Raw genomic sequence first — 23,856 nt, 5'->3', positions numbered from 1 at the left:
TCCCTAAAGAGGGGGGGGCGATAAAGGCAGCCGGAAATAACCGCGGGACACTGGACATGGTCCAATAAAATTTTAAAATGTCCCATATTTTTTTTTAAACTAAGGGAGTCATTGGTCATTGGAAACCGGGCCAAAATAGCAATCTTTTCAATGCCAGCTATTTAGGCCCGGAAACCGGTCCAAATGCCTAATTTCGCCTGGAAACCGGGCCAAAATAGACACTTCGAAATTCGAATTGATTTTGAAAGACATGATTGGCTAAGAGTGAGCCCACGTGAATAAATACATTAGTCGTCTGCTTCTTGATGTTGTGGACTTGTGGAGGGCCTTTTGAATTACCTAATTTAATTTTGTGTACGGAGTTAAATTATTTAAATAATGAGTGAAATTTCGGTTTCATTCGTATCTCGTAAAGTTAGTAAAATTAAATGGAGACCAAACCATACGTCAAACGTGTTACAAAACGAAGATGTACATATGATTGTTTCAGGAAGTTGGGATGATGATGTATGTAAATCCGCATCATTTTTGAATAATTATTTAGGGTAATTAAACCTTAATTAATTAAAATAAAATTAATAGGTTAACAATATATCATTATGGAATATTCCGTGTGTAATTGATGATAATGATAGCGAGGATAATAGCAACAATGGGGAGATAAAGCTTTTATTTGAAACTGTTCATAAAGGAGACGTAACCGCTTTAGACTTTTTATCAGCAGATTTTTTAATTTCCGCTTCGAGTTTTGGTTCCGTTAATCTTTATAAATTTGAGAAAGAGGCAGGTATTAATTATACATTAGATGTATTCCTTAATTTAATTACTTTCAAAATGTAATTTTGTATAGGAAAGTTTAATTTTAACTCAAAGTTGGGATAAAATTCATCATTTTGCCATTGATAAAGCACCGTGTACCGGTTTGGCTTCTAAAAATGATGAAATTAGTAGCATAGGAGAAGATGGAAGGATTATAACCTTAAATATAAATAGAAAAACTCCCTTAGTTATTAAAGGTAAAAATTAAATACCTCATCTCTCAGTAATTAATTTGTAATTAAAAACAATTCCTCAGATTCTGAAAGTTGCTCCTTAACTTGCGTCTCTTACGTCAGACAACAAGAATTAGTTGTGGGAACTTCCAGGGGACATTTAAAAATGTGGGACTTGAAAAGCAAGTCTAATACACCCGCCAAAACATTCTCCCTGTAAGGATACTTCATTTATTTTAACAGGGTTCATACAAACCTGGAAAACAGGGAAAATTGGGGAAATAAATAAAATACCCCCCCCCCCTCCATAGGATTAACATTACACCCAACTTTGGAGGATCATAACTCTGTTTCTACTAGAGATACGGGGATGTCCTTTGTGTATGTTATAGTCCTATTTATCCCCCATCTAACTATACTAAAAACGTGCGGCTACGACAAACAGGGGCCGAGTAATTAAGCAAAACGTAAACAAACAAACCCTCCATAGGATTAACATTACACCCAACTTTGGATGCTCATAACTCTGGTTCTACTAGAGATAGGGGGATGTCCTTTGAGTATGTTATAGTCCAATTTATCCCCCATCCAACCATACTAAGATCTTAGGGCTACGACAAACAGGGGCCGAGTAATTAAGCAAAATGTTCATAAACATACCCCCCTCCATAGGATTAACATTACACTATACTTTGGAGGCTCATAACTCTGGTTATATTAGAGATAGGGGGATGTCCTTTGAGTATGTTATAGTCCTATTTATCCCCCATCTAACCATACTAAAAACTTCGGGCTACGACAAACAGGGGCCGAGTAATTAAACAAAACGTAAACATACTCCCCTCCATAGGATTAACATTACACCCAACTTTGGAGGCTCATAACTCTGGTTCTACTGGAGATACGGGGATATCCTTTGAGTATGTTATAGTCCTATTTATCCCTCCCCCCTCCGTTAACATTGGCTCCATAGGATACTCCATGTCTGGGGAAAAACCTGGAAAATTCAGGGAAGTATATGGGAAAAAACCTGGAAATCTTGGGGAAATTTGTTTTCCAAAAGTTGTATGAACCCTGTATTAATTAAAGTCTAAATTTTGACTGAAAATTAAATATTAGACCAGGATATCAAGCTCCAATTATGAGTTTAAATCAACATCCCAGTCAAGCTCACGTTGTAGCTACCGGGGGACAAGATGGAAATTTAAGTATTTGGGATTTGAGACAAGATTATCACCCAGTAGCTGTACTTAATGGACATTCGGGGGCCATAAGTGATGTCAAATTCCATCATGGGAATCCTGATATCATTTTTACCAGTTCTTTTGATGGAACTGTTTGGCAATGGGACGCTTCAAGCATTAAAAGGGCCAACTCTGCCAAAACGGGAGGAGGAGGGGGGAAGCTAACTGGTAACTAATATTTTGTTTTTAAAGGGTTTTTCTTAATTATTATTATTAAATTGGGATTAATTATGTTAAATAGGATTGGATAATCCCCAAATTAGTGGGATTGGTAATCCCTGGTTAAATTGTGACGCAACCAAACACCGGTTGGATATATTTTCACTCTTGCCCACTTTACACAACCCAGTTAATTGTCTCGATGTCAAAGACAATGTCTTAATTTGTGGCTGTGACAATGAAGCCATTTATGTTGTGACTGACATCAAAACTTAATTGATTAATTACTAATTACTAATTAGTTTTTATTTTTGTTTTAATTATTTTTTTCACTTTTTCATTAAGAAATTTTTTCTTTTTTCTTCTCATTAATAAAAATACAACAATTTATAAATAACCTTATATTTAATATCTTGAGATAATTTTTTTTTTTTAAATTAAAATCACATTTTAATTAATTAATCACGTGGGTATAAAGCTCTCAGCCAAGGTCTCGGGATGTAAATGACTCCGTCAAATTTCTCAAAAAAGTCATCCAAATCTGGGTGAATTACCTTCAAATAGAAATTTAATAAATTGAAAAATAATGAGTAATTTTAGGCCAAAAATAATAATAATAGGTTAAAATTAAAAAGGAATAATTTTAGGTTAAAAATTTTAGGCCAAAAATATTAGGTTAAATATTAAAAATAAATTGTTTTAGGCCAAAAATGTTAGGTTAAAATAAAATAATAAATAATTTTAGGCCAAAAATATTAGCTTTAAAATTAAAAAGAAATAATTTTAGGCTAAAAATATTAAGTTAAAAATTAAAAAGAAATAGTTTTAGGCCAAAAATATTAGGTTAAAAATAAAAAAAATTATTTTAGGCCAAAAATATTAGCTTTAAAATTAAAATTAATAATTTTAGGCCAAAAATATTAGGTTAAAAATTAAAAAGAAATAATTTTAGGCCAAAAATATTAGGTTAAAAATTAAAAAGAAATATTTTAGGCCAAAAATATTAGGTTAAAAATTAAAAATAAATTATTTTAGGCCAAAAATATTAGGTTAAAAATTAAAAAGAAATAGTTTTGGGCCAAAAATGTTAGGTTAAAAATTAAAAAGAAATAGTTTTGGGCCAAAAATGTTAGGTTAAAAATTAAAAAGAAATAATTTTAGGCCAAAAATATTAGGTTAAAATAAAATAATAATTTTAGGCCAAAAATATTAGGAATAAATTAAAAAAAAATATTTTAGGCCAAAAATATTAGGTTAAAAATTAAAAATAAATAATTTTAGGCCAAAAATATTAGCTTAAAATTTAAAATTAAAAATTTTAGGCCAAAAATATTAGCTTAAAATTAAAAATTAAAAATTTTAGGCCAAAAATATTAGCTTAAAAATTAAAAATAAATAATTGTAGGCCAAAAATATTAGATTAAAAATTAAAAAGAAATAATTTTAGGCCAAAAAATTAGGTTAAACATCACTTTTACCACCAAGGTGCTTTTGGTGTTTTTTTTACCTTTGTATATTTGACAGGCTCTATGTTTACCTCTGGTACATAAGTTATTTGGGGGAATTTTCTATCTCTTACATCAACAGCAATTGCGTAATTTGGCATTTTTCTCCATTCCTTTTAATTACAAATCAGATAATTAGCCCAATTATTAGCCCTAGAGTTTGTGTTTGAGTTTGAAATTTACAGGGTGTTCTTTTCCATGCATTTCATCCAACCAATTTAACGGAGCTCTAGCTTTTTCATCCCATCCTATAATAACTCCGCGATATTTCCATGATTTATGAACAACAACTTGTCCTATTCTATATTTAACCGCTGGATTTCTCGGGGAACGTGGTTCGGGAGAACCTTTAGAAGATATTAGGGTCACAAAATTAAGGTTTATAACGTGTAGATGTTATATAAGTATTATTACTAGTGAAATATCCATCCTTTTGCTTGTATTTCATGACTTCTACAGCGGGAGATTCTCCATTAGGATTGTTAATAGTTTCTTTGTAATGTTTCCACGGATAGACGCTTTTATCTTTCAATTGCGATAACAGTTCGACACACCATAATTTCCACGGTTCCAAACTTAAGTATTTCTCTTTGAAATTAAATAAATTTGAGAACATTCTGAAACCGAAAAACGAAAAACCCCATTTATTTAATTGCCATTTTAATTAAGATGTTTATGAATGCTTTTTACTGACTGTTTTAAGGCATAACTTCTAGCATTTTCGTTCAAACCCCAATTATAAACAAAATAATATTGAACTGGTACACAAAGTATTAACAAACCCAGTTGCCAAAATTCCGGTCGTATTTGAGGCATATCTGAGCAATATTTGCGTTTATTTTAATTACGATTAACGTAATTTAATTTTAACAAAAAATTAAGTATCATCGTTTAGACGTACCTTTAGCCTAAACAAACGATTTTAATAAATATTCCTAGGCTATTTAGTATTAGTAAAGCGGCTAAGCCTTGGTTGATGTAGAAAAGTTTCAGTAATATTTGTTAAATTATTCATATCGTAAAGTAAGATTTTATTCAGAATGTTTATTTATTTGTTTACTTTAAAGTTGGTAATCAAATTAGGCCTAATCACCTATTTTTTATTTCAAGACTGACGCGTTTAAAAGCCATAGGTTGACGTTTCTCAGACGTTAGTGACGTCATCAAGCCCACCTCCCCAGGGATGCCAGATTGAAAACCTTCAACCCGCCAAAATGAAATGGGAAACAAGCCCAAAAAACCGCCAATATATATTTCGAAAAGAAGCCCAAAAACTGACTAAGATCTAAACAATCCAGCCCAAAAACAAGCCAAAAATTTATCGTGAAAATTTGGAATTTATTTTTCTTTTAGAAATTTTAAAGCATATTACATACTGACACCATTTTTAAAACCCAAAACAAAATGAAACCACTTTATTTAACCATAAATTGACGACTTATAAGCTACACAAAAATGTTTGACAGTACCATTTGTCAGTTTTTTGGGCATTCTAATGATCTCTGCCTATTGGCGGTATTTTAAGTAAAGAAAGCCAAAGAAAAACCCTGACAAGCCCAATTTCCAGCCAACAGCCAACCCTTTTATTTCCAGCCAATATTTTTGAGAAGCAGCCCAATTGGCGGCTTTCCAGCCCAATATGGCAACCCTGCCTCCCCCCTCCCCTAGTGGTGGGAAATTATTAAAGGGACAGTGACACGACACGATATTATTTTTGCAAAAATACTTTATTAATTTTAATTTATAATATAACAATTGTTTCACTGGTCAAGAGTGAATTTTAATTAAATTAAATTAAATTAAATTAAATTAACTTTTCCCTTTGGTTTTTGGAAGCCCAATCAATGGGTGCTTTTAAAATTTGTAATAGTTTATCCTCTTTAGAACCAGGTTCGGGGGTATGACAATACTTCCACCTCTGTTTCAAAAAATAAAAAATTAATTAATTAATTAAACACTTCTAAGTAGTAATTAGAGAAATTAATTACCGCCTCTTGAGGTAGAGACATAAGAATACTTTCAAAACGAGCCCCTGGAGTTGCCAAACCAAATTTGGTTCCTCTATCATAAACCAAATTAAATTCTACATACCTAAATGGTTTCAAATTAATCAATGATTAGTTAAAGTTAACTTTTCCTTTAAAAAAGGGTTTAATTACCGTCCCCTTCTTAATAGTTGCCATTGTCTATCATCCTCAGTGAAATCTTTATCCTTATTCTTTTCAATAATAGGAATATAACATGGAATAACCGCATTTGCGCATGACTAAATTAAATGTAAAACAACTTTAAACGCTATTAAATTAATTTATTCCCTTAATTTTAATACCTCCAAGAAATTGTAGGTTTCATTCTTGGAAGGTCCCTCTAAATCATCAAAAAATATTCCCCCGATTCCTCTACTCTCCCCTCTATGACTTATAAAGAAATATTTATCGCACCATTCTTTAAATTGGGGGTAATAAGTTTTGTCATGTTTGTCACAAGCATTTTTTAGGGTTTTATGGAAGTGTGTGGCGTCATCTTCAAATAATACGTAAGGGGTCATGTCAGTCCCACCTCCAAACCACCAATGAACTGTTCCATCACTATCTATAACTTCAAAGTAACGGTAATTGAAGTGTAATGTTGGAACATTTGGATTTCTCTGTTGTATTATAGAAAGAAACAATTGAATTTATTTTAAATATATCAGGGATTAAATTAGCAGTCTTATTCCTGATCAGCGCCACCTACCCATAGCGGCGACTTTGAGAACTACTGTAAGCGGCAAGCCAATCAGATGTCTGGTGACGTCACTGACTGGCACTCTCGGATCTTACCAAAAATGACGTCACCAGATTTTAGCGACATCTGATTGGCTTGCCGCTTACAGTAGTTCTCAAAGTCACCGCTATGGGTAGATGGCGCTGATCAGGAATAAGACTGCTAATTAAATTCAATTATATCTTACTGGATGTATGACTGAGCTAACACCGCAAGCGAAGAATGGTAGTTTTCCTTCAGCTACAAATTTTTTCCCCCTATAATAAGGCTTATTAATTTTTACAAAATTAATATAAGTGTTCTAGAGTATTTTACCTAGCTCTCATTTGTTGAACTGCGGATGGAGGTAAATCTCCGTGAACTACAGATATATTTACACCCGCCCTTTCAAAAACAACTCCATCCTCTAAAATGCAAGTTATTCCACCTCCACCCTTTTTAAATACCAATTAAGTTGATGTTTCTAAGTTTGTAGACGTAATGAGTCGCTTACTTGTTTTCTAAGCCATCTATCAACGAAGAATTTCTTCCCACCCTCTATCCTCTCTAATTCCTTACAAACTTTAGCTTGAATATTCATGCATAATAATTCCATTTTGTTTCTCATGTTATTGGAGTCCTAAACATCATTATCTTTTAATTTTTTATCTATTTTGGCAAGGTTTTAATCGCAAACCTCTTCCAATATCTTAGTTTCGGTGATGGGTTCAGACATAAATCCATCCTTGTTTAATTTTGATGGGAAAATAGCTTGTTTGCCATCAGTTTGATGGGTTTGAATGTAATACCAACCAGCAGCGGTAATGCTAACTCCGGTAACTATTTTCTTGTAGGGGATATGACTTCCCGAGTTTGGGGGGTTTGAAACTGGGATTTTATTACTAATCTTCAGTTTTCCTTTCCTTGACACAGTCGAAAATCTGTTAAATAATAACTCAGAATTTGAGAAATTTGCGTAATTTTTTAATTATTAATAGTTTTTCCGTAAGCCTTGGTCTAATTTAAGATTTGATAATTTTCAAATTAAAATAGGACCATTTTTACCTTTGAGATATTTTGAAAATATTTCCGTAGTATTTTACCAGTGTCGTATTCATGCTTGGCACTTAATTTAATTTGTTTAATTAATTTAAAAATTACCAGGAAGCCACGCGAACCATAACCACTTGAAGCAGACAACAAATTTTGTAAGCATGGAGTATTTTTACTGGAGTGAGAGCCATAGCTCCTATAAAATCCCATTCAATATATCTATTGCTCCTGTAATATTGCTCCATGGTAGCAGACTGGTCACAGCCAATGAAAAAAGGCGTTTAACTTTAACCCCCCTCGGGTTTCGTAGCAAGCGCCATCTATTGGCGTTTTTACCAACAATTTAGTTCTAAAATTTCCCGCCAGAAACGGCCACGGGTTCTATGGCAATCGTCGTGGATTTTTTTCGCCGCGGTCATTTGCCATAGATGTTCGCGGCGAGAGAGAAGGACTAGCTGCCGGGATAGCCGCATTCGGGAGTCGAACGTAACGCGAACGCCGGAGATAAAAGTCCCGTCTTCGTCGATTTAACGCAGTTGACGCGGTAGTGGTTACCGCCCGCGATTTTGTGTAAAATGTGTAAAAAACGTTGAAAAGCTGGCGTTCAAGAAGACTACCCTGGAGTTGGTGATGAGGCGATCAGAAATGAAGCGGACTGGATTTTTTAAAGGAATGTTGGACGGTCTTAGATCGTCCGTAAGCCAGCCGGTCAAATCCGAGGCGGAGGTCGAAGAAAACCTTCGGCCGGATCAGTTTCAAGTGGCCAAGGTGGGAGCCCTTACTAGAAGATGACGGATTCTACGATAAGCCTCGGCCCTTCCCCCGAACCCGGCCGAGGTTTAAAGAGAACCGCATTTTCTATTTAAATTATCTCTTACTTCTTCGCTAAGCCTGATTTTAACCGTATATCCCCGACACCCCGCGGTTATACGTCATAATCCCGTAAATCTCGTTGTATTATTTTAAACTCGATTCGTCGGGATTTCCAATAAGCCTTTGTAAGATCCTAAACTCCGTCCACTGCGGTAAAAACACTAACGTTATGGGCAGTAACTTCTAGGAGGGGAGAAAAGAGAGTTAGGCTTAAATTTTTGACACTAGGAGCGTTTGCCGAATACGCTAAATATTTCCCTGTCATTATGTACCGTATTTTTAAACGTATCGACTTTAATTTACGTTCCTTTTTTTTGCGCATTGAGCGAAATTCCATAAGTATTTGTAGGAAATTAGGTCATACTGGTAGGAATAGGCCTAGGCTCTATAGCGCGGCGGCGTTAGGCGATCGAACTTTAGAACTCTCCGTCAGTAGGCCAATTTTCTTACGTCGTATTGTTTTAATTTTTTTCCCGGGGCAGACCGTCAGACACGGATTCCCTTACCAACCGACGGCCATGGCATTTGACCCCGTGCAGAGGCTATTAGCCATTGGAACCAAAAACGGAGCTCTCAGAATGTATCCTTAACTAATTAACCTATGATCTGCGCGGTAGTTTTAAAGTTTAGGCTTAAAACTATCGAAAGGTATGTTATTTTTATCTTTACGTTTTATATCGCTGGCGATCAAATGCGGGTAAAAGTATTTGTGGGGATTTCAAAATTGTCTATTGTCGCGTGATACGCGGCCCTCCATAGGATTTTAGTCCAAATATCGCGTTCCACTCGGTTGACTCTTAACCCCCACCCCACCCTCCATTGATTTTAATCGCGTTTTATCAATATTTGCTTAAACGGTCAATATTTTGAAATAATTTAAATAAATCCCTTTACTAAATGCCTTCTCAAAATCCATAGAAAACGCTCTCTTTTTAAAAACCATAGGAATTAAAGATCATCAACCTTAAATTGACCTTGAAAAAATGGCCTATTTTTTACGAGTGTTTAGGTTTTAGAATGCTTGGAATTTTGAAGGTTTAAGATTGAAAAAATGTATATTTTCTACGAGTATCGTTTGTTTTTGGGGTTGTATACATGCCCAAGGCCTAGTTCAGGGCGCTATCGGAGCTATCTGCCCTGTCAATTGTGATCCCCTAGTATTTTTGAGACAAAAGTGACAAGCTAAAACTCTTCCCCCCCCCCATCCCTACTTCCTCCCGACAGCGCTTTGCTGGTTAATCCCCGTGACTTTTCGCAGTTATGCTTTTTACCCAACCAAAGTTCTTGTCGGCTTTCAAAATTTCAGAAGGAAAAATCATATTTTTTTCTTCTCTCTCCCGGTCTTTAAACTTTCGATTTTTCAATCAGAAACGCAGTTCCGCCTATAAAACTATGATTTAATTTAAAGTTAATTTTAAACGTAGCGTGATAATAGATTAAGTACACGCAAAAAGAGTAAATCTTATCATGGGTTACGGAAGGTCGTGAAAATGTTGACCCCCTATGGTTAGGGAAAGGTCGTGGAATTTCAGTTGGGGGGGGGGGGGTCGCGGATTTGACCTAAATAGACGGAGGTCGTGAAATTTGACCATTAGTGTTAGGGAAGCGTTATAATAGTGTCAATTTGGCCAAGGGTTACGGGAAATATATAATTTTGACAGATGTGGTTAGGGAATTTTTAAATTTGACTTAAATGACCCTTAGAGGTTAAAGGTCGTGAAGTGTTGAATAACGAACGAATCTTATTTTTAGCCTGAAATCTAAGGCGTGCGGAGTAATACGAATGTTTTTTTAAGCAGTTTTGGTTGCCAAATAAAACGATGATAATATAATCTCGACCATGATATCATTTTAAGGAATCCCCTTGGGTGGGTGGGTGGTGATAAAGAATTATTTTAGTTTTAAAAATGTACCGTAGGGTGTGTGCTTGTGTGTGTTTTTTTCTTTTTTCAACTCCCCTCTTGCAACTCTGCCCCCAATGCGTCGTATACGTCACACGCCTGTTAGTGACTTGATAAAAGTTCGTTATCGTTAATTAAAAATTGCCAGCCACTTTTCGCCGTTATCCCGCATGAACCACCCGCCGAGCACGTGTTCATGTCGAACCTTAGAGAAAGTAGTACTCGTGTAGGGAAGGCTCTTTAAAGTATAGTACTCGTGTGTTCTTTCTACTCAGTCGCAATTTGTAGTTTCAAACTTTGAAGTAAATTTGAAAAGAGAAATTTAAGTTGATTGGGTATGCCTTTTTGGAGGATGGGGTTTGTATAGGCGGCTTGTTAAGAGCCACCCACATTTTACGTGTAAAAGTAATTAGGCAGCGTGGTAATGGGAGCTAGGGGATGGAGGAACGGATGTCCACCACCCATTTCATCGACCAGTCAGTTTAGCCCAGCTTCTTCTAACTCCCGGACAGAATTGGCCATTTCTATTTGCCCCCCCCCCCGTTTCTCAATGTATATTATTATCCGCGGAGAATTGATGAATTGGCTTTAATTAAAGTTAAGGGGAACTATACGTAAAATGAACCAAGTTGAATGTAGAGTTCTATACACTCCTGTTTCTAGTGTTATAACTTTTGTTCTATAAGAGATACATTTAAGACCTTTGAGTATGTTATAGTCCTATTTCTCCCCTTTCCATGGATGCTAAATACGTGGGTTTCAACAATCACGGCCCGAGAAATTAAGAGAAATGTTCATAAATGTACGTCCTCTCCGTAGGATTAACATTTCCACGACACCTTTGTAAAAATAGTAGTTAATAGTTTCGAAAGGTATTTCCTGACTGTGCCAATAAGCGTAACCCTCGCGTGTACCTTTACCCATATTGACTAAACTGGAAACTGCCTTCATTTAGCGTATCTCCTCAATCCTCTTTTGTCATTGGTTGTACGTGGGTAGCTAGCTGCCTTGCTTCATCCTAATCATTCTTTCAGTGTTTCCTCTTCCCCTTTTCTTTCTTTTTTTACTCTGGGTTCTTGGGGCATCAGTTTACTCTGTGGACAGGCCGGTCATTCCCGTCTATTCATTAATTGGCTGTCCCGTAATTTGGCCTTTGCCTCGCCTCCCCCTTCCCCCGCTCCTGCCAACGTTCCTTCCTTCGACATCCGAGAAAGACACTATTCGATCGGTCCCATCAGCCTAAGCTTTATACTCAAAGAAAAGAATGTTCTATATACATACGCTAAGCTAAGCCTTTGCCCCCCTTCTCTATTCCCTCTTTTAATTAGTCTAATGATTATTTGGCTTACTATGTGTATGGGTAAGGAACGACACCTAGCTAGTTCTCGTTGGCGACTCTTTGATATGGTGCAGTGTATAGATAGTTCGCTAATAAGTGTTGCCAGGCATTTGTGACGCGTGAAATTCGACCGTTATCTAGAACATTACAGACTGAAAAGATTGTATAGTATTCAGTAATGTAACGCGCGCTTTTAAAGTTAAGAAATTTCTCTAGAGTCTTTTAGAGCTGACTAGGAGAACCTATATGCACTTTGCATCTCGACCTCTCTAAGCGCCATAACGTTTTAAAACGCCTTTGTCTACCGAGTTAAGAACTTAAGAAGTACTTATAAAGAAGAGTTCCTTAGATCGAAGTGTTTGTTCCGAAGTTTTGGATAAACTATAGCGTTTTTTAGTTTTTGTATATACCCTTTATCCTTTTTGGAGCTTTCTTCGTAGTCGCGAATATTTTTGCGTACCAAAAACTGATGTCGCCTTCTTTCGCTCGCGTTTTTTTATATTTTTGGCAAAGTTCTCTTAAATTCGATATGAATTTCCCATCAGAGAAATGTAGCCTATATGTAAGGGAAAGAAAAAATTGCTTACTGAACTTGTTAAGAAAACTGGAAAAATTAATTTCCAAAAAACTCTGGTAGAATTTTTTTGGGGGGTAGCTAGATTGGACTTTTCGAGAGCTTGTTCCGGCATCAAAGACTTACAGTTTTTTTTCGTCTTCTTAAATCTCCGAGAAAGATTTCTCGATTCCTCTCCAGATGTTGAAATTAATTTAATTTTCCCCTTGAATATTGTAAGGTTATATTTAATTCCTAGCGCTACTCCCTCAAGTATAAGTATACTTCTAACATAAATATTAAATCGTAATTAATACTTGGGTACTAATATTTTAAATATCTATGGATGAATTGATAAAATTCATCTCGCGACGTGCGAGGTGTAAGACACTTAGATTCTGAAGATAACGCGTATTCACGCACTGAATGGTTTTCATATCTATCAAACGTTGATCGCGATGATTTATTGAATTTCCTGAATAAGTGGTTTACCCCTCGTTTGAAATAAAAAAAATAGGAAAAATGTAGCGGTGTATGCATGGGTTCCGCTTGGCCGGTTTTGGTCATTTCTCCCCTAACCCCCTTCCACCCCACCCCCCTCCGAAATATATTTTTTTATTCCTTTATTTTATAACTCTTTTTTTCTGGAGCCAATTTTTTCTTTTTAATTCGTTGAATCTTTTAACGAATTTTTTTCCGCATCGGTGGGCCACTATGCAACGTCTCTTCCCCGAATTTCTACCTTCTCTCTCTCTCCCCTCCGTCCCGCATCAACGGGGTCATTTTTGACCCAAGTTACAATATGCTAATTCGAAAGCGGTTTCATTATTAAGTCTATTTATTGGTAAACATCGTCTTAGTTAAATTCCAAATTGAAATTCTTTTCAAATGGTTTTCTTGTTTTTAATTTTTTGTTTCCTCGTGTTTTGTTTAGGCACCAAATGATTAAGAGTTCTATATTTACTTCCTCTAAAGTATTTTTCATTTCCTAATAGAGTAATAGCAGTTTCGCAGCTTTGACTGTATTAAGGTCTATGGACAAATAACACGGGGTGCTACTACTCTATTTACGTTGATGACTTTTTATTTTATTTTTTATTTTAATCGAAGGTTTCTTGGCACGTTGCCAAACTAATTAATAACTTTATATCTTAACTGTTCTATGCCAAAAATAGAATTATTTTATTGTGAACGTCATGCATTGGCATTTTATGATTCTAATTAAACCCTAGTCGGTAGTCTTACCACGATTCTGGTATTGCCATATTGATGGATTTTGGCTTTCTTTTTGCGTACATTGAATCCACCCAATATGGCCGCCGTGTAAATTATCTCACGAGTCTTAGCGCCTCCCTTAAACCAAAGTTCTCTATAGTTAGGCTTAGTATTCGAGTTACTGTAGAAGGTAAAGGTTTCCCCAAAAAAGTGGGTGTGTTTTTGTGTCTCGGACATTTTTTTTTTGCGCGCGTCTATGGCGTCATGGTCTGAAAATAACGCTGATGTGTACAGTTTAAAAAAAGAAAAATAACTTTTTATTAATACACGTAACGAGCTAAACCTTTTAATTACCTAAACTGCGGTCCATTAAGAGGGCTACGACAAGGGGATAACCACTCCTCTCCTGCATTTTGTTTTCGTGAAATAATTTTTATTTAAGAATTTTTGTTTATTTATTTATTTCCTATTTTCATTATTTATGAATATGGCTATAGTATAGTTTGAACCTCGATTGATATTGAGTGCAGTGGTTACCTCCTCGGTTTCCCCCTCTCGCAAACGGAGTGTATGACCTTAATGAGGAAGACTTCCACCACGGAAACTCCCCCTCGGTTTTTAATTTATGAGCGAAAATTATTATTCTTTTCTTTTGTTATAACATTAAGAAAATTCTTCGAAATTCCTTTCCCACCTTTTTATAATTTTTTTACATACCTAAGTATTCGTTTGGTTGTTTTATCAAGAGGGAAAATCTGCGAGTTTTGAATGAATGAATTAATGTTTTTGTTATGCTCAAAATTATTGCCCTAAAATTGTCAAGAAATAGATAAGACTTTGATAAACATTTTAATTTAAGAGTCAGGTATTTCTGAACTTCATTATAATCGTCTGAGTTAAGTTAACAAAACTAAACTCCTCTTTTAACATCTAGTTTCCGCGTCGGAAATGTTAAAATCGGAACTATATTTGAAACAGAATAATCCCTCCCCCGCTATTGTTTTTTCTTAATACCGAATCCTTATTTTTTTAGAGAATGGTACAAGGTTCTATTTTTTTGCCCCCTTGGCTCTAGCTATACCACCACATCCGCTAGTATAGCGCCGAGCCGTTAGTCTGCGGGGTCGACTAGAGATAGTCGTTTCCCTAGACGCGAACTTCTAGAACCGCCGCGTCTAACCTACATATCCTATGCTTTGGATTTAAAATTTTTTCAAGTTTAGTTTCGACTTCGTAAGGTTACCTATACGCTATTGGGCCCTACTTTAAACTCGGTATTACTTTAAGGTGAAAAAAAAAAAGGATTACACACACACACGGAGGAGTTGGAGCATCTCAAAGGCCTTAAGCAAATAAGGAGACCCGGTCTTTGGCATCTCTTCTTTTCCTTTTTTTTATTATTATTCTGGGCTCGAGCTTTTGGAAGAGGAGAGAGAGAAAAAGAGAGAGATCGGGGGAGAGATTGAGAAAAATGCATCCCTCTTGAATCTTCATCCTCATCCCCATTTCCCAGCTTCTTCCAAACTCCTCCCCTTCGTTTTACCTCTTGAACTGGAAATTCTTCCTAAAAATCGATTAAAGTACTCTCTCTCTCTCCTCGAGATGAGGGGGGTCACGTGATGTAAAAGAGATTTTCGCTTTATAATCGCCGTCGTTTCTTCATTCTTTTTTATTCAAACACCCTTCCTTCGTTTTCTCTGCTCCATCCCAACTCCTCTTGAGCTTCCTCTTTTTCTCCATCTTCTCCTCCTCTTCTGGAAGGCTCTGCTTTTCTCCAGTAGGGATTTTTAACGGGAGAATGAAGGAAGTTGAGGGGGTGGAAAAGGGGTCAGGATCTGATGGCGCCTTAATAAAAAGTTACTTTATTATCTTTATCTGTTAAACGAGATGACATACATTTTATGGCCGGAGCCCGCTCCGTTTGTTTTGTTTTCTTGGGAAGAACGTTAATTTTTATGCGTGATAAGCTTTTATATTCGAATAGTTTGAATTCTATACTTCAAACTGACAGTTTATTTTTATAACGTTTAAGCAAATATTAGTTTTATACTTGTAATCGCGTTTTTAAATATTGAAATTCTAGGCACGAATTTCACATTTGTGTTTTAGTGATTTCACGCGATTATATCTGGATTTCACGCGATTTTTCTCGTGGATTTCACTCGCCATTGAAAAATCCAATGGAGTTTATTAAACTCCTTTAACCTTTAAACCTAAATTCCATTTTTAAATTCGGTCCATTCTATCTATGCATTGTTGATTTGCGAATTTGAAATGTGTATAGTGATATATTTGCTCGCGTCAAATCTGGCGTCATTGTTGACAGGTCGTTTCTAGCAGCAGCAGTAGCTTCCGCTAGCCAGTGACCCTAGCGGCGGCGGATCGCCACGTTTTTCGCGGTATTTGGTGGTAGTGGTGGTGGCGTCGTCGTGCGGGTTTTTAAAATTATCGACATTGTTGTGTCAAATGGCGTCTGCGCAGGTTCTCCCCCCCCCCCGCGGTTTATTTCCCGGCAGACGCTTAGAGGATAAAACCGCGGCCTAGTCCCATTTTCTCTCTCTATACTACAGTGTATAGTATATACGTTTTTCCATGTTCTTTGTATATATGCTCCCTTTTGTCTCTCCTCTCTCTCTCTCTCTCTCTCTCTCTCTCTCGCTCTCTCACTCTTGCTCTCTCTGCACTCGCATTATCTATCAAAGGTTATTTCGATACAAAATGGGAGGAAGGCAAAAAGAATGGGTTATATTTAGTGGCTCAAAAATCCCGGGTTGAATTACATAGATATCAGAAATAGATATAGTATTATGGATACTCAATTGATAGCGCGCACACAAGTGTTGCCAGTCATTTGAGAGTGGAATTCAAACCTTTATCTACAACTGACTGATTTCAGCTTGTAGTATTCTGTTCGACTCGGGTCCAAACACCCGTGATACTCTAATAACAAATTCCTGGCAACCCTGCAGAGGCGCGTGCGCGGTTAAAGTTAAGAAACGGGGAGGGGAGGAAATTTCTCTAGTCGGGGCTTGAAATGAAATAGAATGAATCGAGGAGAGTTGTTATACTTCAGCTATTGTTTTTTCTGATATCTACGAGGTTTGAATTATGTGGAAGTGCCGTGTGTTTCCGCTAGGATTGTCGGCGGCGGCGGTGTTGGGTTCAAAAGAGATGATTTATCGGCTCAATTATTTCATTTGTCGCCACGCGCCCGCCCGCCCGCCTGTTATGCTCAGTTCGTTTTACTTACCATTAATCGGAAATAACTTCCTAACTCTTTCCTACGTAGGCGAACTCAGCTTCTCTTAACGCCCCTCCTGAGTTACTGACCCTCTCTCTCTCCTCTCTCTCTCTCTCTCTCTCTCTCTCTCTCTCTCTCTCTCTCTCTCGCGATTCAAACTGACGGTAGAAATTTATCGCATTTTTTTATTATTTTGTTTCAGTATTTAGGCCTAGAATAGTCTATTTGAATTTTAGCTCTTTTCGGTCAATTCTCGAACTAACTCGAGCTGTAAGTCTCTAGCATTACGAACGTATAGGTAGTGTCATACTTATGGATGGAACGTATCTTATAAACTTACGGATTGTGCACGCGCTCCATCTATCGGTGGGGGTTTTTTAGCGTAGGAAGTTAGCCGAATAAGATGGTTTTCTAAATGGCTTTTTCATACGATAAACAGCTAGGTAGGCGGCGGGGGAGGGGGAAATACGGAAAGATGTATCGGTCTTGTTGTAAAAACTGTTCTGCGCTGCCCGAAAAGTGCCAGTATCAGGCTGATTCCCAAAATGAATACCGCGCCTCTGCGGCCCCTTGCTTCTTTATACCAAGAAGATTTATGGCTTTAAAACTCGTAATTTTGTATTACACGTATATATCCATCCATAAACGTATTAAAATAGGTTCCTCTATGTAAGTGTAGCCCGCCCCTCACCGAAAAGTAGTGCTATGGATAAAATCTGGATCTAGCCTAATATCTTTTTTTTTATTGAAGAAAGAGGGGGGGGGGATTATCGATCTAATAGGAATGCATACAGCTACTAGGAATCATTGCGCTTCCGTATCTCCCTTGTTAATTGATACCCTGAATTTGTGGGCCGGGATTGAGAACTTACTGCCTCGTAACTCTGATAAAATTTGTCATACATAATGTTAAGTCCCCCAAAATCCGCGTATAGATACGTTGAGAATCAATGGCTACGCAATTATTCCCATTAGCTGTATGTATTCCGATTTAACTTGTTATTGCCGAATTAAATTTGGATCGTTTACGCCTGCCCCCTATATTCTTCTTTCTATCTACGGATTTAGAGCTAATAGAGTGAAAGGTACGGGGACTAGCTGCTAAGACTAACGTTGCCATTACCTGGTGTTCCCGAGGATAGTTTTGCCTGCCTTTGTCTACATTGGCTCAGAGCCAGATTTACCGACTCTTAAAATAAAGAAGAAGAAAAAATAAGTTGACCTAAAAATTCTCCCTTTTTTATAATCAAATTATTACCGCGAATTTATACCAATTTTCTCATGAATGTTGAATACTATTTTGCTTTTCTCTTAATAATTCGTCATTATAGTTAATCCTAGAAATCCATACCTTAAAGTAAAATCAATCCGTCTTTTGTAGATCAAAATGATATTAATATTTTCCTATAATTTTCTTCTCTCGCCCGTGGGCGACTGGGCGTTAGAGCAGCGGTCGCAGTTTCGATATCAAGTTTGCTTGTCCAACTAAAAGCTTTTTCTTATTAAGTCGTCACCGTCTATATAAGAAATAAAAAAAGGCGGGAAAAATAGGCGGGAATAGTTGTCAATAATGAAAGAAAAATCGGGAAGCGATGAAATAAGCGTCCGTGTCAAGGCGAAAACCCATGGCTTGTCTCTCCTTTCTCCGGAGCTACAGAATCGAATAATATTATTAGGTCAGTTTGAGCAGCCGACGGACGCGTGTAGATATGGATAGCAAAGAGAGGGAGAGAGAGGGGGGAGGGCGTCCGAGCGAAACCCTTGTCCATTCTTCGCGGATGCAGTTGACGAGGAAGGAGAGCTTGAGAGAGAGACTGCGGGAAAAACGGGGGACGACTTAGTTCTATCGCTCAAATTCAATTACAGCTTATAACTGGTTAGCAAAATCGACACCGCCATCCGATTCCTTATACGCCATAGATATTATAAATATACTGCAAGCTCTTAAAACCACGCTCGCGCTATAACTGGTTCCAAAGTTAAGCCTGAACAAAACTGATTGTCGAAAACCTATATAGTTTAAATAGTTGGCTAAAATGTTACTGATCTTGAATTATAATAGGACAGGGGATACAAAAATGAGAATTATATTAGCGATGTCTAGGCGCGTTCGTCATTGGACGCGACGCGGACTAATGGAAGAGTGGACTTTGTCTTTATTCCTCCAAGCTTAACGCACCACCGAATCTATATATCCTAAAAGGAATACACGATGCTAAGTTGAATGGAGTGAGAAAAAAAAAATGGTCGGGATTGGTTATATCCGAAAACGGTAATACTTCTTCCCCGACTTTGTCTTAATTCCGTCTATCTCCTTGGATGGAACCCGTAACTGCGCAGCGTGTCCCCTCTAACTGAGCTTTTCCTTCCACCTCGTGTCCCTTCTTACTAGATTAGCGGAATGGCCGCTGATGGAAAGGTCGACTTTGTGTGTGTGTGTGTGCATGCTGTTGGAATCCTTTGTTTGAAAACTCGGTGGAAAGTTATAAGGAGGAAGTATAATGATATTGGGAGGGGGGGGGGAGAACTTGCGCTTCGCGTTTCGTTAACCGCCAACGCTTAACGCTTTGCAAATCAACTGCTGGCTTTTGGAATTAAGACGATTTACGTGTATATACCCAAATTAACGCGGCCTTACTTTCTACATACGTGATATTGGAAGTTCTAACGAGATTTCATTTTTGCACTTCATTTCCCTCTTCAAAATTAAGCAAATAAGAAACGTAAAATAACCATCCGCAGCAGACGACTTTCAGCAGACTTTTAATGATAATCTTATTCCTATAATTACGAAACTCTACGTTATACTGAAAGTGAAGTAAAATTATTTCTATTAATCTATTTCTTCCAATCCAATCCATTTTGTTAAATAATTTTTGACGATGAAAAACGTCATATAGTATTTGTGAAAATTTAACATCGTCTGCTCAAACCCCCCCCCCCCAAATTAAAACTAAATAACCTTACTAATTTAATTTAACACGGTTAACTTTATTTCTGTAGCCTTCATTAACCACCACTATTATTGGCGTATTGACTTACTTTCTTTCAAATTAAGACTCGACTTATTTTATGAAGGTATTTTTCAAAAGTGATTTCTTAATATCTTTTCCGGCAGCCTGCCACCCAATATTTTAATCATTGGCTGGCTCCATACTGATTTTAATTCTTCCCGAGTAAAGTAATCTCCTTACGGTTAAATAAATCCGATATGCAAATCAGTTTGGCAACCGCGCTCGCTGTAGTAATATCGAGAAACTCTTTGTTAAGAGAGAGAGCTAATGTTATGGATAAACTCCCCTCTCTTCTCCTCCCCCCTCTCCCAGGAATTGGCAGGTGGTTGGGTCAAGGGGTATGGGGGGGAGGTTTGGGGAAATTGAGAAACCTGAGTTGAAATCGAAAAGTGGAGAAATTGATGTTTGAATCCCATTTGGTAGAGAGAGAGAGAGAACCCGGGTGGTTTTCGGGTTTGTATTGATTCATACGCTAGTCTTTCCATTACTTCAATCCCCTATGTTTAAATCACTTTAAAATTTTTATCAAAAACTTCGCAATTTTATAGAAATAGGAAAAAAAGGCTGGCAAGGGTTAGCTCGATATTTTCGTTTCTTCATCATCTATTTCTTTTTTTGCTTAAACCCTTTTTTATTTCTTATTTTTTTTTTTACTAAAGTTTGGTTCGTTTGATTGTTAGCTCCCCAACTCTCTCTCTCTCTTTCTCCTTGCATTTCTATTTCGTTAGCCCTTGGCGGCTTTGGACTAGGTTAGCTGCCGAGCTAAAACCCTGGGAAATTTCTATACGCTTCTAAAGTCGTCGGGAATCTAGAGAAATTGTCGATCGATTTTGGCCGGTATTGGCGGCTAGGAACCCGGCTCGGGAGAGAGAGAGAGTTTTGCAGCTAGCCCGGGCTTTCTCCGCGTACCCTCTACCCCTTATCCCCCTCCCCCCTTGTATGTTGCTTTCGCAGGCAAGCCAAAATCATCCGGTAAGAGGCTAAAAAATGAACGTAGAGAGAAGAAAAAAAATGAATTTTTCTCTACAGTTTTTGATGTAACTTTAGGGGGGGGGGAGTATACTTGTATGTAGGTAAGTATAGGACGCCTTTTAGTCGCTGTATAGAAACTCCTTTCTTCTCTCTCTCTCTCTCTCTCTCTCTCTCTCTCTCTCTCTCTCTCTCTCTCTCTCTCTCTCTCTCTCTCCATCAATTTCTGAACCCATTCCGCCCCTACTCTCGTTTTACTCCGGGACCGGTGTGTCGTAGCCCCGGGATAGTAACAGGTTGCCGGGATGACTTTTGGCTCGCCCCACGCCCCCCCCTTTCCAACGTGTTGCGAAACTAACCGACGCCATCAGACCGGACCGGAAGTGAAGCCGAATAGGGTTTTAGTATACGAGAAAGGAGGAGAGACTTTGAGGCTGCATTCGGGTACGTGAAATAGAACCAGCAACCGTCAACTTGGGTTCTCCCGTATTCACCTTACTGTTATGGATAATTTTGTTCGGGTCGCTTGGGTTCTGTATTAGTTCCGTGGAACGGTTAAGGGTGAGGGAAAGGGGGGGGGGTTGATGACGTATATATATCATGCCCTTTCCCCAGCTTGGGATGTCCAACAGTATGAGTGGGATGGCTATTTAGGCCTAATTTATGTTTATCGGATGCGGATGCGGTTTTCCATGTTTTTCTTTTCCAGTTTGTTTTCTTTCTTTATGGGAGGTTACCGCATAGACAGTAACAGTTTGATATATTTTGAATTGAAAAATCTGTCATGTCCTACTAGGACTATATATAGATACGGTGTTTCAAGTATGATAGTACTAGAGTAGACAAACCGACTTCGGCTTGTTACCCATGCCATCACGCTTCGGGCCTAATCCCTCTTCTGGATTTCCCCCTGTTTTTTTTTTTTATTTAAAACTTCTTTTTTATTGCGTTGGAGGTTCTAGAGAAGTCTGTGGATGATCGATTGAAATCAATGGATGGGTTCTATTCGCCTTTTTCTCCTTCTTCTTTATAGCCTGTTTTAAAAGTTTTAGCTTGACGTTCTGTAAAAAAAAGTGTTAGCCCATATTTTACGTATATGGTTTAAAGGGGAATTTGGTCGGTGTTAGTGTCCGTCTGCCACGCTAAAAATTAGGTTTCGACTATTAGCAGGCGTAATTGGGTTTTTATAAAGGAATAGCTACTCATTGAACGCCCGTTATTAATATTTTGGGGTTTGCAATTAAGTTTCGGTGTACTAATTCCTCCTGAAGTGCGTCGACTCGTTTTAGAGTCGGGTATTTAAGTGACGTCAACTTGTTTCCTAATGGTAGACTCCCCCAAGCCGATTTTTCTCACGCGCACGAGGGTTTTCTTTTTATTTGGGATTAAGATTTGAAATATTTAAAGACTATTTCTTTTTCTTTTCCCGGAGACTTAAGCCTAACTTTGCTCTCATCCCCTTTGCTAGAGAGTGAGAGAGTCGATCGGGGTTTCGATGATTGATTTTTCCAGCGAGAAAATATTGACGAGGGAATATTCCAACTTCATTTTTCTTTCGACTAGAGGTTCCTTTTCCTTCTGGATGGAGAAGTTTTTTTCTTCTTCATATTTTTGTTGTAGAAGCGAGAGTATGGATGGTTAGGCCTAGAGGGTGAGAGACTCTCTTTCAAATCTAATAAAGGCTTGCGTATCTTGGCGCTCTGTGATAATAAGATCATACTATTTGCTATCCTCTTCTATTTCCTTCTCCTCCTCTTCCACCGCCTATTCCCCTCCCTCCCTCCCCCCACCGAAATCTAGGCACTCCCACGCTTATTATTTCTTTATTTATTTTTTATTCTTCTTGGAAAGTTATTTTCTTAAGTAAAAACTTGTTCGTCGAATCAAATGTCATTAGTTTATTATGTCGGAACATTTTTTCCCTTCTAAGATAAATTGAATAATTGATTTTTTTTTATTTTGAGATCTGATTTCGTTAAGATATTTTTATTTTATTAATTTATGGCAGCTTCGTATGTAATTAGTTTTATTATTTATTAGATTAATCTTGATTTAAAAATAATTGAATTACTCGAATTTTGCAACGCTGCTCTTGAACATATGAACATTTAAAATATTTCACCGTAATGAATAACTTGTAACTTTAAAGTAATGCTTGTTTACATTTGAATTTAGCCGCGCTATCAAGTTCAGTGTTTATACATACTTGAAACTTTAATAGTTTTTACGTTTTGGAAAAGTTAAATCTTGTTTATGATATACAATCGAAAAACTTTCATTTCTTTTTATTTCCAATTTGAAAAGTTTGCGGGTTAGATAATAATTTACACTCTTGGATTGATAGTGACCTCGTATGTGTTAACCTTAAAACGTCACCCATTCTAAGCGTGGGAAGGGAAGCGTAGACGCGCATTTTCCCACCCACATCGCGGACCTCTCCCCATTTTCAATATTAGTTGATCTAGAAATGCGACGGTGAGTTTGGGCTACCTGGGGCGACGAATCTATTAGTCGGTTTCGAAGATTAACTTTTAGATGGGAGAGGGGGGGGGGTTCCTTCCCCCTCCCATCTCCCCCCCCCCCCACGGTAATCCCGGAATAAGCCCCCGGGAGGGGCAGTTTGTTTATGAATAAGGAAGAAATGGAAATACCGCAAAATTAGGCGATCTTCTAACTCTCGATCTTCATAAAACGAGACTCTACTATGGGCCTAGTTTTGAGGGTGTTAGTTTTCCCGCTCTATATCCTGGTGAAAAGGCGCGAAATTGATGCCCGCACGCGCTCTGGAAAAGGAATGACGTCGGTTAACCCTTTTAGTGTATGAAGGGGAATGTCGAGTGCGGCTTAGAGCCCATGTTCAAACGAAACTGCCCCTGATTTATCCACACTTTTCGAACCTTAACTGTATAGGAGAAATGGCATTTTATTTATATATTATATTATTTTGAAGATTCAGAAATCTGGTTGTATGAGAGATACGGGGAAGTCCTTTGAGTATGTCATAGCCCTATTTCTTCCCTTTCCAAAGTTACTAAATTCATAGGGTTACAATA

At 37.4% G+C, this 23,856-nt stretch overlaps 4 protein-coding genes across 14 annotated transcripts in view; 2 read left to right on the top strand and 2 right to left on the bottom strand.

Moving 5' to 3' along the window:
- The first annotated feature begins 257 nt into the window (after window positions 1-257).
- On the top strand, window positions 258-2,797 carry Nup43 (nucleoporin 43). Its single transcript, XM_089862785.1, has 6 exons — window positions 258-507; window positions 583-783; window positions 851-1,016; window positions 1,076-1,208; window positions 2,112-2,404; window positions 2,478-2,797. Exons 1-6 carry the CDS (start codon window positions 379-381, stop codon window positions 2,669-2,671), a joined length of 1,116 nt encoding a protein of 371 aa, XP_089718911.1. The 5' UTR covers window positions 258-378; the 3' UTR covers window positions 2,672-2,797.
- Window positions 2,729-5,069, bottom strand: LOC149588485 (uncharacterized). The gene is made up of 6 exons (XM_089862794.1): window positions 4,802-5,069; window positions 4,595-4,718; window positions 4,315-4,517; window positions 4,084-4,247; window positions 3,903-4,013; window positions 2,729-2,949 (listed from the first exon to the last, which is right to left on the bottom strand). The coding sequence occupies exons 2-6, from the start codon at window positions 4,714-4,716 to the stop codon at window positions 2,854-2,856; spliced, it is 696 nt and encodes a 231-aa protein (XP_089718920.1). The 5' UTR covers window positions 4,717-4,718; window positions 4,802-5,069; the 3' UTR covers window positions 2,729-2,853.
- Window positions 5,070-5,608: 539 nt separating this feature from the next.
- Window positions 5,609-7,870, bottom strand: Coprox (oxygen-dependent coproporphyrinogen-III oxidase). The gene is made up of 9 exons (XM_089862779.1): window positions 7,711-7,870; window positions 7,343-7,586; window positions 7,160-7,285; window positions 6,982-7,100; window positions 6,854-6,923; window positions 6,230-6,547; window positions 6,060-6,166; window positions 5,889-5,991; window positions 5,609-5,818 (listed from the first exon to the last, which is right to left on the bottom strand). The coding sequence occupies exons 1-9, from the start codon at window positions 7,761-7,763 to the stop codon at window positions 5,705-5,707; spliced, it is 1,254 nt and encodes a 417-aa protein (XP_089718905.1). The 5' UTR covers window positions 7,764-7,870; the 3' UTR covers window positions 5,609-5,704.
- A 213-nt stretch (window positions 7,871-8,083) lies between these two features.
- The window catches only part of Tomosyn (syntaxin-binding protein tomosyn), a 52,677-nt gene continuing 36,904 nt past the window's right edge, over window positions 8,084-23,856 (top strand). For 4 of the 11 annotated variants that reach the window (XM_089862744.1, XM_089862739.1, XM_089862737.1 and 1 more), the window contains exons 1-2: window positions 8,086-8,466; window positions 9,054-9,151. In XM_089862744.1, the coding sequence (XP_089718870.1) occupies window positions 8,329-8,466; window positions 9,054-9,151 (236 nt within the window). In that variant the 5' untranslated portion in view covers window positions 8,086-8,328. Of the gene's footprint in view, window positions 8,467-9,053; window positions 9,152-23,856 lie in introns of all 11 variants that reach the window. The other 7 variants (XM_089862740.1, XM_089862734.1, XM_089862743.1 and 4 more) reach the window with 3 other exon arrangements.

Source organism: Phalangium opilio, unplaced genomic scaffold, assembly GCF_054372755.1.
Source record: "Phalangium opilio isolate 3A_F unplaced genomic scaffold, DU_Popi_V2 ptg000650l_1, whole genome shotgun sequence".
Taxonomy (NCBI): domain Eukaryota; kingdom Metazoa; phylum Arthropoda; class Arachnida; order Opiliones; family Phalangiidae; genus Phalangium; species Phalangium opilio.
This window is presented reverse-complemented; position numbering and strand designations above follow the sequence as displayed.

Bases quoted from the DNA above. Each gene is read 5' to 3' on its own strand.
- Nup43 (XM_089862785.1), top strand. From the start codon at position 379: ATGAGTGAAATTTCGGTTTCATTCGTATCTCGTAAAGTTAGTAAAATT. The intron at 508-582 runs GTATGTAAATCC...TAAAATTAATAG, and splicing joins CAGGAAGTTGGGATGATGAT to GTTAACAATATATCATTATG. The intron at 1,017-1,075 runs GTAAAAATTAAA...ACAATTCCTCAG, and splicing joins AACTCCCTTAGTTATTAAAG to ATTCTGAAAGTTGCTCCTTA.
- LOC149588485 (XM_089862794.1), bottom strand. From the start codon at position 4,716: ATGCCTCAAATACGACCGGAATTTTGGCAACTGGGTTTGTTAATACTT. The intron at 4,248-4,314 runs GTAATAATACTT...TATCTTCTAAAG, and splicing joins AAAGGATGGATATTTCACTA to GTTCTCCCGAACCACGTTCC. The intron at 4,014-4,083 runs GTAAATTTCAAA...TGTAATTAAAAG, and splicing joins TGCATGGAAAAGAACACCCT to GAATGGAGAAAAATGCCAAA.
- Coprox (XM_089862779.1), bottom strand. From the start codon at position 7,763: ATGAATACGACACTGGTAAAATACTACGGAAATATTTTCAAAATATCT. The intron at 7,286-7,342 runs GTTTGCGATTAA...AATGATGTTTAG, and splicing joins AAACTAAGATATTGGAAGAG to GACTCCAATAACATGAGAAA. The intron at 5,992-6,059 runs GTAATTAAACCC...GAAACCATTTAG, and splicing joins CAACTATTAAGAAGGGGACG to GTATGTAGAATTTAATTTGG.